The sequence below is a fragment of the Dermacentor albipictus genome, chromosome 8 (assembly GCF_038994185.2).
Source record: "Dermacentor albipictus isolate Rhodes 1998 colony chromosome 8, USDA_Dalb.pri_finalv2, whole genome shotgun sequence".
Taxonomy (NCBI): Eukaryota; Metazoa; Arthropoda; class Arachnida; order Ixodida; family Ixodidae; genus Dermacentor; species Dermacentor albipictus.
This window is the reverse complement of record NC_091828.1, coordinates 5,631,237-5,650,083: the sequence shown is the minus strand read 5'-3', so window position 1 is coordinate 5,650,083 and position 18,847 is coordinate 5,631,237. Positions and strand designations below refer to the sequence as shown.

The 18,847-nt window shown below is 48.0% G+C and overlaps 1 protein-coding gene across 4 annotated transcripts in view; it reads right to left on the bottom strand.

Annotated features, from left to right (window-relative positions):
- The window catches only part of LOC135910437 (uncharacterized), a 149,866-nt gene that overhangs the window by 53,862 nt on the left and 77,157 nt on the right, over positions 1-18,847 (bottom strand). For all 4 annotated transcript variants that reach the window (XR_010567065.1, XM_065442474.2, XM_065442476.1 and 1 more), the window contains one exon: positions 10,096-10,207. Coding sequence is in view for 3 of the 4 variants with exons in the window: in XM_065442474.2 (XP_065298546.1) it covers positions 10,096-10,207 (112 nt within the window). In the remaining variant the exon portion in view is untranslated. The remainder of the gene's footprint in view (positions 1-10,095; positions 10,208-18,847) is intronic.

Here is an 18,847-nt window from a genome sequence, read left to right as displayed (position 1 = left end):
CCGGAGTTCAGTCGCTGGCCACCGACGACCTGCACGAGAGTATCCGAGTGGTCATACTGGAGGAGCTACAAAATCTCTTCCCATCATCACAGCCTCAAGTGGCTTCGATTGCCAATGCCGTACGTGAGGAACTCCAACAATCGCCGCAGGAGCTCCCCTGAATCGTCACAGCCTCAGCCTCAAGCGATGACATACGCCGCTGTAGCCCGCCGTCACGTTCCCCCTCCGCGCCCACGGCCGGGCCCAGTGACGACACAGTTCCGTCGTTCCGTCGCCGCCAGCACGCCAAGCCGTCACCTCACGCGGCATTCAAACGAAGCCGTGACGTTTGGCGTGCCCCCGATCACCGTCCGCTTTGCTATCACTGCGGAGAAGCCGCGCACATCTAACGCCGATGCCTATACCGGGAGATGGGACTCCGAGGGTACGCCGTTAACGCCCCGTGACCATAGATTGACGAACGACCTCGCGATATCGCCGACTATCTCGCCACCACTCAGTGGAACCCTCGACGACCGTCCCATTCGCCGTCACCAGGCCGCTACCTGTCGCCGCAGCGCCGACCGTACACCGGCCCAGCCCGGGGCCGCTCTGCGAGCCGATATCCGGAAAACTAAAAGCAGCAACCGATGGAGGTGCGGTTGCTGTTCGTCGAACTGACGAAGATCCTCCGCCGCCGACGAAGACGACGAAGAGACCATCTCGACGACATAACAACGACACGCCGCCGTCCCGACGAAGTCAGGAAGCCAAGACTACACCAACGAAAAACGACTTGACGACATGACGTTCCATCTTCAGTTCAACACGACGCAGCCGTGATCCGACACCAAGACCTACCTGCAACGCCAGACAAAGAACCACCGACCTCGACGTGCTTCTCGACGGCCACACAGTTACCGCCTTCGTGGACACAAGGGCTGATTACTCCGTAACGAGCGGACACATCGCCGCCTAGTTGAAGAAAGTTAAAACTGCATGGGAAGGCCCGCAAATTCGAACCACTGGAGGACACCTCATTACGCCGACTGGAATCTGCACAGCAAGAATTACCGTTCATGACCGGACTTACCCTGCCACCTTCGTTATCCTCCAACAGTGTTCATGAGACGTCATTCTCGGCATGGACTTCCTGAACCAACACGGCCCAATCATAGACCTGAAATTGATAACGCTGTCAGAAGATCAAGCGGTATCGCAGGAGAGCTCTCGTAGTCACCACGCCTGGAGTGTGCTCGAAGATCAAGTGAGCATGCCGCCGCGCTCCAGCATTATTATTTCCGTCGGCACCGAAACACCGCTGACGTAGAAGGCGTCATAGAGGGCGACCAACATCTACTGCTCGACCGTGAAATTTGCGTCGCAAGAGGGATCGCTCGACTCCACGGAGGGAAAGCGGAAGTTATGCTAACAAACTACAGCCGAGAGTTCAAGCACATCAAGGGCACGACGATCGCATACATCGAGGAAATTCTGGAAACCAGCAATGAGTTTGTCCTCTCGGATTCTGTCGCATCTAAACCGACGACCGTAGTTCCCGAGCCAGATTTCGACGTAAATCCAAGTCTCCCCGTGATTAAGCAGCGACAGCTCAGAAGTCTGCTTCGACGATACAAAGACTGCTTTTCGACGTCATCGAGGATTCCACAAACACCAGTCGCCAAGCATCGCATAATAACCGAAGAGTGCGCTCGACCACTCCACCAGAGCCCTTACCGAGTTTCAATGCGAGAACGCGGAGCTATGAGACAAGTCGACGAAATGCTACGCGACGACATCATCCAGTCGTCAAAAAGTCCGTGGGCGTCTCCTGTTCTTTTAGCGAAGAAAATTGGCGGAGCCTTACGTTTCTGCGTCGATTATCGTCGACTGAACAAGATCACGAAGAAGGACGTATACCCCCTCCCATGGATAGACGACGCATTGGATCGGCTCTGCAACGCTAAATACTTCTCATCGATGGACCTCAAGTCTGGCTACTAGCAAATAGAAGTCGACGAAAGGGATCGCGAAAAGACTGCCATCATCACGCCAGACAGCCTCTATGAGTTCAAGGCTATGAAACAAGGCAGACCTGCCTTGTTTATTTCGATGACGTCGTCCTCTTCACCGGAAATTTCGACGATCACCTTAAGCGGCTTGCGACAGTACTAGAAGCCATCAGGTCATTAGGGCTTACTCTGAAGCCGGAAAAGTGCCGCTTCGCTTACGGCGAGCTGCTGTTTCTAGGCCACGTAATCAGCAAATCTGGAGTCCGCACCGACCCGCAGAAGACAGCTGCCATCTCGAAGTTCCCGCATGCCATCGACAAGAAGGCAGTGTGTAGATTCCTTGGCACGTGTGCCGACTACAGGCGCTTTGTCAAGGACTTTTCACGCATCGCGGAGCCGCTAACGCACCTAACCAAATGTGATGTCGAGTTCAAGTGGGAAAAGCCGCAGGCCGATGCATTTCAAGAACTAAAACGACGAATGCAGTCGCCGCCGGTACTTGCACATTTCGACGAGAACGCTGATACCGAAATCCCCACTGACGCCAGTAGCCTAGGCCTCGGAGCGGTCCTAGTCCAGAGGAAGGGCGGACTTGAACGGGTGATATCTTATGCTAGCCAGTCGCTGTCAAAAGCGGAAGGCAATTATTCTACGACTGAAAAGGAATGCCTCGCCATCATTTGGGCTACAGCAATATTCCGCCCTTTCCTCTTTGGCAGGCCATTCAAAGTCGTCAGCGAACATCACGCATTGTGCTGGCTAGCTAACTTAAATGTCCCGTCAAGACGGCTGGCGCGGTGGATCCTCACACTGCAAGAATATGACGTCAACGTAACATAAAAGTCCGGAAGAAAACACTCTGACGCCGACTGCTTGTCACGCGCCCTCATCGATCCCCCGCCGCAAGACGACGAGGACGACGACGTTTTAATTGGTATAATAAGCGCGGAAGACTTCACTAAACAGCAGCGAGCAGACCCGGAGCTAAAAGGCTTCATCGAGTTCTGAAAGGGAACACCGACGTTGTCTCTTGGGCATTTAAGCGCGGGTTGTCTTCGTTCACGCTAAAAAACAACCTGCTTCTCAAGAACTTCTCACCAGTCCGCACCAGCTACCTTCTTGTTGTACCGTTAGTGGTGTGTCCAAAAGTATTGGACGACCTACACGACGACCCAACCCCTGGGCACTTCGGTTTCTCCCGGACGCTTTCGATGATACAAGAAAGGTGTTACTGGCCACGCCTAACCACCGATGTCGCCCGTTACGTCAAGACATGCCCCTACTGTCAGCGACGCGAGACACCACCGACAAGGCCAGCGGGATTACAACCGCCGATCAAGCCTCCTTACCGACTTTTCAGCAGATCGGGATGGACTTGTTGGGACCGTTTCCGACATGAGCTTCCGGAAGTAAGTGGATCGTCGTGGCGACGGACTATCTCACCCGCTTCGCTGAACCTAAAGCTCTACCAAAAGGCAGCGCAGCCGAAGTGGCGAAGTTTTTCGTCGAGAACATCCTGCTGCGACATGGTGCTTCAGAAGTCCTCATCACCGACAGAGGAACGGCTTTTACAGCAGAGCTCACCCAAGCCATTCCGCAATACAGCCAGACCAGCCACAGGAGGACAACTGCCTACCACCCGCAGACGAATGGTCTGACGGAGCGCCTAAACAAGACCCTCGCCGACATGCTAGCAATGTACGTCGACGTCGAGCACAAGAGGTGGGACGCGGTCCTACTATACGTAACCTTTGCATACAACACGGCGGTGCAAGAAACAACACAGATTACGCCGTTGGAGCTGGTTTACGGCAGGAACCCGACGACGACACTCGACGCCATGCTGCCGCACGTCACTGATGAAGAGAATCTTGAAGTCGCTACCTATCTCCAGCGCGCTGAAGAAGCCCGACAGCACGCCCGCCTACGGATCAAGAACCAACAGCGTACCCACAGCCGACACTACAACCTCTCACGGCGCTTCGTCGAGTACCAGCCCGGCGACCGTGTTTGGTATGGACCCCGATACGCCGACGAGGACTGAGTGAGAAACTATTGTGACGCTATTTCGGACCCTATGTCATCCGGCGTATTGGCGCACTGGACTATGAGGTCGTGCCAGACGGCATTTCGCATTCACAGCGGTGCCGCGCACAATCTGAAGTGGACCACGTGGTGCGTCTAAAACCATTTTACGGATGCTGAGGAACTTTCCTTATTTTGTTGTTTTCTTTGCTACGAGTGCTTTTCTTTATTACTTTCGTTTGTTCGCAGCATCAGGTCGATGCTTTTTAAGAGGGGGGTATTGACACGTGTACTTGTTTGTCTTAATCGGGAGACACGTTTCACCGGCTAACAAATGTTATTGTACAGCGCAGGACGCGCCTGCATGTATTAGAAGTTTCTGGAATGTTATCGACACTTCCATCCGCTGTCTGTGACCGAGCATTGTGTAATTTGATCGCATGTGTGCGCGACGCGAATAATGTAGAACTTTGTAGAAGGCACACGGGTCCCAGCGATTACTCTGGAACATTCGACGACTGATGTATAAAAGCGGACGCGCTTGACCCGCTGACCAGATTTTCGACGATCGCCGACCATGTTCGCCGCTATCGTTGTGCTATAAGCGTAGCCTGTTTTTGTGGGCACAGGTTCGCCCAACAAAAGTTAATTTTGTCCTTCACAGTATTGCTACTGCGTTCTTCAACGTCACCACCACGTGACAATATGATCCGAAGCTGAATCTGGGAGGGTGGGGAGGTGTATTGTGATGCTCGCCAGTGTGTGTCACGCTCAGGATGATACTGTGGGCAGGTTGGCTGATGCGCCTTTGTAGGTAGTTCCGGCAAACCGCGTGGGAGTCCGTCAGAACTGTGAACGATCTTCTATGTCTGTAGCCGTGGGCAAGAGCCAGCGCTATGGCTGTTTCTTCGGCCTCGGTGATGTTGTGGCAGCGTATGGAGGCACTGGTAAGTTTTTGGAATGCGTTGTCCAGAAGTGCGGCCACTGCCTTGGAGTTCGCTATACGTGCACGGCGTTCATTGTAAAGCGACGAACTAGCCCTCTGGGACGCCTAAATTTCAGCGCTCTGCAAGTATATTTGCGTAGTGGCCGTGGTTGTAGAGGCGTTCACAACACATATGAAATATAGGAATTCGGCCGGTACGTTATCAGTCTTTCGTTACAGATACGCGTATCATTTCGTTGCAGTAGCGCTCGTTGCAGACGCCCTCGACTCAATAGAGCAAGCGTTTAAGTTCCAGAACTTGGAGGAGTGGCATGGACCGGCTCAGCCACTCCACGAGTTGGAAAGGGCCGCCACTCACTATTCCGAGGAGTTAAAAGTAACCGAATTGCGACGACGACCATTCAGTAAAATGAAATGCCAATAATATGGAGGGTACTATTCCGCTACCCTGCGTTGTTTGGAGCCGATATATGAGAGCTTAAAAAGGTTACTCGCATTCTTGGGAGGACCAAGAATTGTAGATATTTCATTATTACAAGAAGTATAGGCGCCACATTATGGGAGCGGTGTACCGAAAGATTTACGGTTGTATGTTAAGCAGCTACTTCAAAATAAATACGCAATACCATTCTTCCTATTGTTACGCGTTGTTCGAGAAATGAAGTTGCCTATCCCGTACCTCGTCGAATAAATATGCGAGGCGCCGTGTTCTTGCTTCATTGAAGTAGGAAGTTTTTTGTGAGTTACAAGTGATCAATGTTTAGTTTGTGTAGATTATTTGCAACCTTTGTAGGAAGTCACTCATTTAAGCTTTCTCTAGTATCATACTGCCCAAACCACAACGTTTCCTAAAATCCCAAAACAAACACAGCAGTCACCTGCGTGAAGCTGAGTAAAAATAGTAAAAATATTTAGTTTATTCTGTAGCGAAACTTTTACATTCGGGGCGTAACAACAAGCGTTTCCGATAAGTACTGAATCTTCCTATTTTACCCTATTTCCATGTGTCGTAAGGGGTTCGTAGTTGATTTTTCGAGTACCCTCAATCAACTGCATACGCAGGGCAGCTATTTACATTTGGCTAACGTAAGGGGCACGTATGCGTTATGGGTAATACGTAGGGCAAGTGCAATGTTTGTGGGTTCATTGCGGCCTTTCAGGTAAATTACGTATACACATACCGCAGAGTGCTATGAGTGCGTTTTACTTGCGACGCAGAAGTTAGCCGGCTACGTTGGTGTAATTACAAAAGCCAGCGACATCGAGTTCAATGAACACGGGGACAGCGCCGTGGAAAACTTGTGTGCAAAAATAAATAAATGCATCTGGATGATATACAGCCTTTCGGAGAAATTTAACAAGTGCTCGAAAGCTTCATAAGACGATTTTACGCCATGTTGCCCAGTGTCACGGAAGAGCGCCATATTGCACAAGTTTATAGCGCAGCCCTGGCACTGCCAGCAAGGCTACCGGGACGAAACATAGCAAGAATGGCCAGACCGCAATGGATAACCCGTGTGCGAAGATGACTGTTTGTAGATGAGTTAAAGCTTTTTGCACAAATATTTCTTACTCAACTCTCGGAAAATCTCCTGCTGCCGTTATGAGCTACGTTTTTCAGTGCCCTGAAAAAACTCTGCATTACACAAAATTTATATTTATCTGTAATAAGAGGTGCATCCTGTCATAAAATTTTAACGTTTCTGGCTTAATTCAAAGCGTTGAAAATACAAATTGGAAGTCACTTACGTATCCTTATGCGATTTCAATGCGACATCCACCTTAATCCACCGTAATCCAATTTAAGCCACCTCAGTCTTGCTGTCTTAATCTCTGTCTCAGTCTTACCTCAGTCTTAATCTTGCTGTAACTTGTTCTAGCTTTCCTTATTCCTGTGAATTCACTTTATTTACTCATAATTACTATTAATTGACGTTGTCATACTATTTACTACTTTCCCTATTACTACGGCGGTAATACACGACGCTGATGACGTCAGCTCGTCCCAATTGGCTGCGCCGTCACGTGCCCAACAACGCAAGCACTAGGCCCCACGTTTAGTGAGCCAGATGTCTGATGCGCGACGCGTGCGATGACGCACTGGGCACACCTTTTAGCCGACCACAACCCTCGGGGAGCCGCCGTGGCGTCGGGAAAGCGCGCCCGTCTCGCAGCCCCGAAGCGCGGATTCGACTCCCACGCGCACCGAAATTTTCTTTCAAATGTCAATAATTTGCTTTCTTTTCAGGAACCTACTTGTTGCACGTGAGGTCTGTCCGAGCATTTTTCGACGTGTTTTCGCTCTTTGCGCCGTCGGCCATTTTTGCTACCATCCCTTGATCCCGCTGAATTTTCCGCCTCATGCGACATAAAATGTCTTCGCATTAATAAATACTAGACATTTTATTTCTCTGTATTTCAATACGTAATACGACGTTGGCCGGTTGAGATCAGCGAACTAAACAAAGCACTTTATTTTTGATTGGTGAAAGTAAAGACGACAGAACGGTAAAAAAAAATTAATTATGGGGTAACCACTTTCTGATTATGAGGCAGGCCGTAATGGAGGACTCCGGAAATTTGGACCTCCTCGGGTTCTTTAACGTGCATCTACATATAAGCAGACGGGTGTTTGCGCATTTCGCACCCATTGAAATGCGGCCGCCGTGGGCAGGATTCGATCCCGTGACCTCGTGTTCAGGAGCCCAACACCATAGCCATTGAGCAACCACGGTGGGTACGACACAATGTCCCCAGTTGGTAAAGTTCAAAGTGAGTGGGTTTTTCATGGTCTTTGCAATAAATTACGTACGCAACCCATCAGCTGTGTTATGAGGGTGTTACGAGCGCGGGAACTTTTAGCCCGTTTCCCGGCAGAACTAAAAATGCCACTGAGATCAAATTTAACAAATATGAGGGAAAGGGCTATGGTAAATATGTGTGCGCATAGAAAGGCGTGCGCATTTCATCCTGCCTTTTAATAAAATTCTTTGACAAGTATTTGAATGTTTCATATGGCCTTTATCAGCGTTGCTTAACTTATTTGTTAGATAACGCTACGCTACAGCAAGTCAACGTTTGGTGGAAATTGAGACGGTTTAGTGCAATACGTGATCAAACTTTATTGTTCCGGGCTTCGTTAGAAATGCCTGAAATAATTATAGAGTACTTTTTCTCTTTCTTATGGGTTATACTATGTTCGCAATATGTTTCTCCAGTGTCCCCGGTAAAATAAAAGTACCCCTTCTTTAGATTCATTTCAAACAAAAGGCACGTTATAAGTTATGCCTAGACGAAACTGAGACAGAGAGGTGGAATGTTAGCCAGTAAGGAGTACGGTTGTCTATTCTATACTGGGGAAGCGAGAAGGCGAATAGAAATGAGGGCGACACGGCGTGCACGGACCGTAATGCAAAGTCGGAGGCGCTCGTACCAATTGGACGTTCTCAAAAAAACACAAAAGGGCCTTCACTGCCTGCTGAGCCGGTGATAGATGGGGACGATCGTCTAGTAATATTTCTTCTGGTATTACCTGTTCTAGTATTATCTGTTAATCAGGTTATAAAAACCTTCTTGGCGACTTGGCAACTTGACCCCCAACTGCGCTGAGCTTGCACTTTCATTGCCCAACTCATTGCCTATAGCTTCCGCAGCACTGCCGGCCAAGTAAGAAAAGGAGTGCATAAGAACGCGTGCTGTCGCGCCTCCACAGAATAATTGTGGTCGGATGGTTTCTAACGCCCCAAGGTGGCTCCTAAGCTCTCAGATACAAAGAAATGTAGGGGTCTTCAAAACATTTTCGTCCACATGGGCTTCTTAACGTGCACCGACGCCTTACTGCACGAGCTTCTTTTAGAGCGCAGTCCTTAAGCACTCGTTCCTTTCACCCGTCAACATTCCGGCTACATTGATGCCTTCAGGCAGCATGTGTGGGTTTATTGACCAGTGGCCTTCATCCAAAAAGATCACGTACTCGCTAGGCCTGGGGCAGAAAGGATGTTCCACGTCCGCCACCAAGGTTTGTGAGTGGTGGCACTAGCTAACACTCTGAAGGTTGGTTCTAGTAGCAAAAGGATAAATACTTTAAAAAGCAGATGGGGAAACGGCGCCGCGGTAGCTCAATTGGTTAGAACATCGCACGCGTAATACGAAGATCATTCACCACCTGCGGCAAGTTGTGTTTTCATCCACTTTCACTGCCATTAAGTTATCATTTATTCAATTGAATTAGAAAGTATAAATAATTTCCCCTATGTTATCCATGGTATTGTCCATTGTTGGCTTTTTATGATCTGTTCACTCAGAGGTCGATCATCTAGTTTCCTGAATACGTTGGGCACAGATTGCCTTTGTGCTTCAAATTGAGGACTGTGGCACAATAACTGGTCTGTGCGTAAAATTACGGCGTTAGCAGTAAACTAAGTATGCGAGCTATAGGGAACTTTGTAACTCTGTTTTTAATTTAAACGCCTGCCCTGGGGGAATTACAAGCGCACACGAAGGTCACATCTAGGGAAAATTGTGGGAAGGTTATAGCGAAAGTTCTGATGGAAAATATGTGAGTGGATTAATTACTGCTTATGTAAAGATCCTTTCAAATATTTGATAGCGGTATGTGCGGGCAGGACTTGAAACAGGCCAGTCATATAGGGAAGACGTTTTAATGCATGTGGTTTGTTTACACGCAGCTGAAGTCGTTATTCCAACTACTGGTGTCTTCTTCGGTACTGTACGTATGTTCCCGCTTTATGAAATTGCTTTCGTTACCATTCGAGATTTCGTTTTCCTAGTTTCGGCATCTATAAACTAACATTGTCACATTACACGTAAGTGGCGAGTTAGCGTTTGCGCATGTCGTTATGTGTTTTGTCGTCTATATCATACCACATCAAAAATCTAACTGGTGTAGTTTATCAACTGGCCCGAATCAATGTTCTGCTTTAGACCTTTGGTTTGGGTTCATGGGCAATTTCGCAGGAATATGCAATCTATTGCGCTCAGAAGAAACAAACAAATAAGGGTCTCGTAAAATAGGATTGGCGAAACATGTTGCTTAGTGGATTGCTGCCGCCGCCTCTCTGCTTCCGCCGTACCTTGTCAGAAAACCCGAGAGGAGGTCAAACACGCGCTCACCCTTCGACGTAGACCACCTTGTGACGGGCGTCGCAGTGGAAGGACTCGCACGGCATCTCGCTGTGCAGCGTCTCGTTGTTCTTGATCTTGAGCTGCTCGTACAGGCAGTTGTCTGCGTGCGCAGAAAAAGCGTGCATTCGTCACCGACTCGGAACATGCGAAGCGTAGAAAGTTGAATTGTGTCAAAGGTCGAGCCTGCACTGCAACTTTTGTGCAACCAGCCAGCGGCAGAGGAGAAGTCACGCTTGAGAAGATTTTGGGTGCTCCGTAAAAAGATTCGTGTTCGACCAATAAACGGCGTTAACGTGACGGTGCGCCAATACGGCCGCCGCGACGATAGGGTGGAAATGCTACTGGCGCCTGGGCTAGAACCACAACAGAAGCCCCAAACCATGTAGTTGCCTACTGAGTTCCATATATAGCACGGGGGGGGGGGGGGGGGGGCTTCTTGCAGCAGGTGCATTCGCGCCGAGAAATACTCCGGTGTTTCTACAAGCAGTTACGTTAAATTCTTCTTTATTTAGGGTCAGCAAAAAAAAAAAAGGCGTTACACCTTAAAAATGAACAATCTGTGTTATGCGGCGGTTAATACGTTATTTAGGATCATTTTGCATTTTGTTGTTTTCCTTTTTCTGGTTTTTAATTTGCCACCCGTCGTGGTGCCTGACGCGCAGAATTGCGCTGGGTTCGCGCAAACATATGCGAGTATCTGGGAAAACCATGGCTAAACTCATAGCGCGTACTGCTGGGACACAAGCTCATGCACAAGAAAAGACCGGACACGCGCTTTTCTTGTGCCCCATCAGTTCGCGCTCTGAATTTGGCCATGTTTCCATGCCACCTTGCCCATTTTTCACTTTTAATCAGGTTATGAAAACCTTCTTGGCGACTTAGCAGCTTGACCTCGAAACGCGCAGAGCTTGCATTTTCATTACCCAGCTCCTTGCCTATAGCTTCCACAGCACTGCTGGCCAAGTATGAAATGGAGTACATAAAAACGCGTGCTGCCCCGACTCTGCACAGTAATTGTTTTCTGATGGTTTATAATGCCCCAAGGTGGCTCCGAAGCTCTTAGATACAAAGCAATGTAGGGGCCTCCAGAATATTTTCGTCCACATGAGGTTCTTAACGTGCACCGACGTCTGACTGCACGAGCTTCTTTTAGAGCGCCATTCTTAGGCACCCGTTCCTGGGCTCACCCGTTCCGAGCGAACGAGCACAGCGAAAGATGAAGCAACGCGGAGCGCTAGGCAAAAGATGCAAGCCGCGAACGGTGGAGACCAACGTGAGTGGCCCATTCAGTCACGTACGCGTGGAAACCGGCGTCTTGCAGACCCACCTGACCAATCGGTGCATACTCGTATTTGGGTTCAGCCGCACCGATCGTTTCGTATTATCGTCTGCTGCCGTCAGCTCTGGCTCGTTTTGTTTGGTTCACTTGACTTGGTCACGTTAGCGCTTGTTTCTATTGTCACGGTTTGCGATTGCTTTGTAATTTCATTGTATGCGCGACGGGAATTATACTTTCTGGAAGCGCCCGTATAAGTCGGTTGTGTCTCACTTCGTCCTCATCTGCTCAGGGCCGTGACCATTGTTTTTAAGCCATGAACCAACAGCTCAGCAACAAGTTTTCTGGAAGCTACGCTGTCATGTATAAAAGCTGATGGGCTTGACTCGCTGATCAGATTTTCGACGATTGCCATCACTGCTACGTGTTTCTCTCAAATTCCTTGCCTCAATATATCGCGAAATAAAAAAACACGCATAGAGTGACGCTCAATTTACGGATTAGGGGGTATCGTAATCATCGGTGAATGTTTTTTTTTTGCATTCCACCGTCGTATGCCTGGATGTGAAGATTTTCTCATACGACAGATATATTGTAACGATTGCTTATCTCGACTCTATTCCTTTCTTATGATCGACAGTTCACAACTAGCCAATCCTCGTAATAGCACAGGTGGAGCTTTCCACGAATCACCCAAGAAGCGCCGAAACGAAAATAATGGGAACAGAATCATTACAACATCTCAAATCTTAATTTCTATTAATGAACGCCGGGTAAGAAGATGGTCACCAATGAACTACAACAATTCAATGCTTGCAAAGTTTGCGATCCAAAGTTCCTCTTTCCTAGGAACGTGTAAACTCTTAGGATTATCCCAGTTTTAAAGAAGAAAAGTTTTGTAGTCGAACGTGCCAAAACCACAATCCGATAATGAGGCACACCGTAGTGGGGGACTGAGGATTAGTTTTCACCAACTGATACTCAAGATTCACCCAGTGCACGGCACATGGGGAATGTTACACCTCTTCGCGATCGAATTTCGGATGCCGCAGCCGGGATTCGCTTTAGCCGGCAATACAACTTTCGGAACAAGTTGTGGCTGCTTAATGGCTGTGGCGTTGCGCTGCTAAGCGCGAGGTCGCGGGATCAAATCCTGGCCATGGCGGCCGCGTTTCCTAGAGGGGCGAAATGCAAAAGCTTCCGTGTGCATTGCTTTAAGTGCCCGTTAAAGATCCTCAGTTGGTCAAAAATCCGCAGTCCCCCAATATTCCATGTCTAACATATTCAATAATACATAAAGACGCTTTTCATTTTCGCTTGATTCGTCTCACGGCTAGATTAATATTTATAGCTTTATAAAAATAAGTTTAATTTTTACTAAAATGTGCGCGTCCGCATTCGCAGCAGTGGCAACGCGTGCGAAGACAGCGCTAAGCTTTTTTCCCATAATAACGCTACTCTGGAGCGACCAGTCTTCTCGGTGTACGTTTTTACAGGACAATAAAATTCTGTTCGGGGCGTCTGTTTTAGAGGCAGCTGCAATCTTGCGCCTTGCGAGCCACTGAAACGGTGACATACGCCATGTTCCCAGCGCTGATTCCATGCGTCATTGTTCACTTTATATATATTTTCTTGTGGCATATTTAGGCTTGAACGTTATGTGTTTAATTTCAGCTTGATATTCATGTCAATGCCTCAGTGGACAAAGTTCACCGACGATTAGGATACATCCTAATGCGAAATTTCAGCGCAGCTCCATACGCGTTTTCATGTCGCGATATATTCGATGGCACGGACAATCTGTCTGACATCGTGGACAATCGTGGACAAACGCAGCGAAGTGTGCGCGACAGCCTCGCTAATAGGGAGATGGCGACGAGAGAAAGCGCGTGGGCGACGCGTGGGCGCGACTCAGAGCAGCCGCCGCAAACAGACCTCCGCTTAGGCAGCGCTTTGTTTTCATATATGGTATCGTTGGACGCGCGCGCCGCATGCCGTCGGTGAACAACCGACGCGCGCTACTCTGGCACCATCTCGTAAGAATCGTCGACGCATAGCGGCTCTACGCTTTTCTGCTCACGCTTTCTCCCTGCCCTCCTCCTACATTTTCCGCATCAAGCTTCCACTTTACCCTCCTCCGCTTTTCTCCTCGCGCTGTGTTCGCTTTTCATCCCCGGCTGCACTCCGCATTCGCTCTTTCATCTTTCGCTCGCTCGATTAGGCCGACGACGCCGAGGCGCGCCGAAGCACAACGCAGGAACGAGTGCTTAAAATCAGCGTTCCAAATTACACCCGCGGGTAGTGCCTACTTCGCCCGCGACATTGCAGCGTCTGCAAGGTGGAACCTGACGGTAACTTTTTAGGCCAGCTGTAGAGCGTTCCGTATCCGCAAGACCAACGAATTTTCACAAGACGTCATCGCTAACATCTGAGGTTGATACTAGAAACACAAAGTGCGGTGTCCACTCGCGCATTACTAACAGATTGGCTAATGTTCTTTTTTTACTTTTTTTCGTGGTTCCTTTCGATTGCTACTTTTATTGCTAATAATACTGTTGCTTTAACAACAATATCTTGACTTAAACAAACTGGTTCTATTTGGGAGTTCTTATAGAACCGCGCAAAAGATGCGAAAACAGCACATACGACAGGAAGGGCCGGTGCTGATGGCGTTCAACAAGTCAATTTCGCACGCTCAAACGATTCACAGCTGCATTTTAATGGCGGAAGAGCTAGTTAAAGAGCTAATGACAGCCAAACAGTTAGCGCGATAAAAGGCACATGCACGAGAAAGGGAGACAAAGCCGCTTTATTTCCTTTTCTTGTGTTTGTGTCTCTTATCGCGTTAATTTACCTGCTCAGCTATCATCATCATCATCATGATCATCATCAGCCTGGTTACGCCCACTGCAGGGCAAAGGCCTCTCCCATGCTTTTCCAAATACCCCGGTCATGTACTAATTGTGGCCATATTGTCCCTGCAAACTTCTTAATCTCATCCGCCCACCTTACTTTCTGCCGCCCACTGCTACGCTTCCCTTCCCTTGGAATCAAGTCCGTAACCCTTAATGACCATCGCTTATCTTCCCTCCTCATTACATGTCCTGCCCATGCCCATTTCTTTTTCTAGATTTCAACTAAGATATCTAACTCGCGTTTGTTTCCTCAGCCAATCTGCTCTATTCTTATCCCTTAACGGTACACCTATCATTCTTCTTTCCATAGCTCGTTGCGTCGTCCTCAATTTAAGTAGAACCCTTTTCGTAAGCCTCCAGGTTTCTGCCCCGTACGTGAGTACTGGTACGACACAGCTGTTATACACTTTCCTCTTGAGGGATAATGGCATCCTGCTGTTCATGATCTGAGAATGCCTGCCAAACGCACCCCAGCCCATTCTTATTCTTCTGATTATTTCATTCTCCTGATCCGGATCCGCAGTCACTACCTGTCCTAAATAGATGTATTCCCTTACCACTTCCAGTGCCTCGCTACATATCGTAAACCGCTGTCCTCTTCCGAGACTGTCAAATATTACTTTAGTTTTCTGGCGATTAAATTTTAGACCCACCCTTCGGCTTTGCCTCTCCAGGTCGGTGAGCATGCATTGCACATGGTCCCCTGAGTTACTATATAAGCAAGGCAATATCACCAGCGAATTGCAAGTTACTAAAGTGTTCTCCATTAACTATTATCCCCAATTCTTCCCAATCCAGGTCTCGGAATACCTCCTGTAAACGCGCTGTGAATAGCAACGGAGAGATGGAATCTCCCTGCCTGACTCCTTTCTTTATTGGGATTTTGTTGCTTTCTTTAAGGAGGACTACGGTGGCTGTGGAGCCGCTATAGTTATCTTTCAGTATTTTCACAAAAGTCTCGTCTACACGCTGATTCCGCAATGCCTCCATGACTGCTGAGGTTTCCACTGAATCAAACGCTTTCTCGTAATAATTCAAAGCTATATATAAGGTTTGGATGTATTCCGCACATTTCTCGATCCCCTGATTGATAGCGGGAATATGGTCTATTGTTGAGTAGCCTTTACGGAATCCTGCCTGGTCCTTTGGTTGACATAAGTTTAAGGTGTTTCTGATTCTATTTGCAATTACCTTAGTAAATACTTTGAAGGCAACGGACAGTAAGCTGATCGGTCTATAACTTTTCAATTCTTTGGCGTCCCCTTTCTTATGGATTAGGATTATGTTAGCGTTTTTTTCAAGATTCTGGTACGCTCGAAGTCATGAAGCATTGCGTATACACGGTAGCCAGTTTTCCTAGAACAATCTGCCCACCATCCTTCAACAAATCTGCTGTTACCTGATCCTCCCCAGCAGCCTTCCCCTCTGCATAGCTGTCAAGGCTTTCTTTCCTTCTTCCGACGTTACTTGTGGGATTTGCAATTCCTCTAGACTATTCTCTCTTCCATTATCGTCGTGGGTGCCACTGGTACTGTATAAGTTTCTGTAGAACTCCTCAGCCACTTGAACGATCTCATCCATATTAGTAATGATATTGCCGGCTTTGTCTCTTAACGCATACATCTGATTCTTGTCTATTCCTAGTTTCTTCTTCACTGCTTTTAGGCTTCCTCCGTTCCTGAGAGCATGTTCAATCCTATCCATATTATACTTCCTTATGTCAGCTGTCTTACGCTTCTTGATTAAGTTGGCAAGTTCTGCCAGTTCTATTCTAGCTGTAGAGGTAGAGGCCTTCATGCCAGGGTTGGCGCAAGTATAAAGTCTATTTCATTTCTAGTCTCGCCATTCGGGCTTCTCCACGTCCACTTTCGGCTATCCCGCTTGCGGCAGAAGGTATTCATTATCCGCATATTATTCTGTTCTGCAAAGTCTACTAATAACTCTCCCCTGCTATTCCTAGTGTCTACGCCATATTCCCCCACTGCCTTGTCTCCAGCCTGGTTCTTGCCTACCTTGGCATTGAAGGCACCCATCAGTACAGTGTATATTGAGTTGACCTTACCCATCGCCGATTCCACGTCTTCATAGAAGCTTTCGACTTCCTGGTCATCATTACTCATCAATTTGTACCTCTTATTAGGTTCACAACAAGACCTGCCACCCTCTCGTTAATGCTATAGAATTCCTGTACGTTACCAGCTATATTCTTATTAATCAGGAATCCAACTTCTAGTTCTCGCCTCTCCGCTAAGCCCCGGTAGCACAGGACGTGCCCGCTTTTTAGCACTGTATATGCTTCATTTGTCCTCCTAACTTCACTGAGCCCTATTATATCCCATTTACTGCCCGCTAATTCCTCCAATGGAACTGCTAGACTCGCCTCACGAGATAACGTTCTAGCGTTAAACGTTGCCAGGTTCAGATTCCAATGGCGGCCTGTCCGGATCCAGGAATTCTTAGCACCCTCTGCTGCGTCGGAGGTCTGACCACCGCCGTGGTCAGTTGCTTCGCAGCTGCTGGGGACTGAGGGCCGGGGTTTGATTGTTGTGTTCATATGGGAGGTTGTGGCCAAGTACTGCACCAGGGTGGCCAATCCTGTTCTGGTGAGGAAGGGCGTTACCGGTTCGGGTCACCGGAGTCAGGTCGCACTCCATGCCTGTTTTTTCGATTTTATTTATACGCAGATTTTTTTTGTTTAATCCGGTGGAAAATTGCGCGGCACTGGCATTCGAACCAAGGTACTCTTGCACGCAAGGCGGATGCTCTATCTCTACTCCACCGCTGCACTTGCTATAAGAAAGACCAACTAGCCGAACAATTATTTCTTCCGAAGGTCATGTCGCATGTGCTCGTCTTATCATCGTCTTTAGAGCTGTTCTATAAGCATTGTCAGTGTATTTTCCAGACTGCCCCATTTAGAAGGCCTAGGTACCACGACTCGAGAGAAATCCAGAGAAAAGACGGGGAATGCGGGAGATGGCAATTCAAGACGATGAGCAAAACGTGAACAAGGTGAATGCAGGAGCCAACGTTTCGACAAGTGGACTTGTCTTCTTCAAGGCGACATATGCTTTCCTCGCCACAGTATATATAGGTGGGGTTCTTCTAGCGGGGAGGGGGTGTGAGGCGGGAGGGCGCGTAAACGACGGAAAGTGTGTTAGCGTGTCCAATTAGTAAAGGAACGCTGTGTACAAGGTCAAAGCCAGGACCCCCCCTCCCCTCACCCCAGTCTGTCAACACACGCGCGTTAGCCGGCGTGTCGAGGGCGTCTGACACGCCGGCTGACAAAAAAAAAGAAGGGAAGAAAAAGGAAAGGGGAGGGGGATACTCCAAGAAATCAAACTAAGTGTTGTTGCCTATAGCTTGAGGTTTAGCATAGCGAATAGATTCTAAAGCTCCCTTTGAAACGTTTATGCCTATTGGTTGCAATGTCTGGAACTTATGGATAAGGTATGATTCTCTGTATTTCCTTTCTCGTTTAGAACGGAAATTTGACTGTAAGATGTAGAGTTTAAGTTCATCAAAGTTATGACCTGGTTGGTTGAAATGCTCGGCGACGGCTTTGGGAAGCTTCTTAGCTGTGTCCGCGCGATGTCCGTTTAATCTGACGTTCATTGATTGTCCTGTTTCACCGATATATTGTTTCTTACAGAAGGAACATTCAAGCATATAAATCACATCCGAACTTGTGCAAGTGAAGCTAGATTTGACTTCATGTGTATAATTATTTGCGGTGCTTTTAATTTTTGTCACTTTGAAGGTGCCTGCAGGTTTTGCACCTAGGGTGACAACATGCTTTTATTACGGGGGAATGCTGCTGGCTGACTTTTCCTGCACTAACATGTCTTTAAAGTTCTTGTTTCGGTGATAGGTAACCCTGGGTACATCCGGGAACGCTTTTCGCAGACGCTCGTTACTTGATAATATTGGATGGTATTTTCTTAGGATGTTGTTTATGTTCGGGAGTGCATTAGAATATTTTGTTATAAAGGCCGGCGGTCTGTCAGATTCTAATGTGGGCTGCCTCTTCGCCAATTCCGACTGTCTCTCCAATCTTGACGCAGTATCATAAGCTCTATCGAGAGCAACTTGGGGATAGTTCCTTTCTGCTAGCGTTGATCTAAGGTCATTTAGGTGGTGGATATAATCGTGGTCTTCGCTGCAGATTCTTCTTATACGTTTCGCTTGTCCGACAAAAATTCCTTGCTTGCAATGTCGCGGGTGATGACTGTTGCAGTCTAAATATTGCTGGCTATCTGTAGGCTTCCGGTAAAGTGTCGTTCTCAGTTTTCCATTTTCTATGTAGACCGTCGTGTCCAGGAAGTTGACCTGACTAGGAGAGGGGTGAGCAGTAAATTTAATACTCGGGTGAAAGCGATTGAAATGACTAATTAAGTCGGTTAAGGCGCTTGTGCCCTGTTCCCATATTATAAATATGTCGTCAATGTAACGAAGATAGGTGTGGGGTTTTAAAGGGTAGGATTTCAGCAGGTCTGCTTCAAGCTGTCCCATGAAAATGTTCGCATACGTGGGAGCGAATGGCGTACCC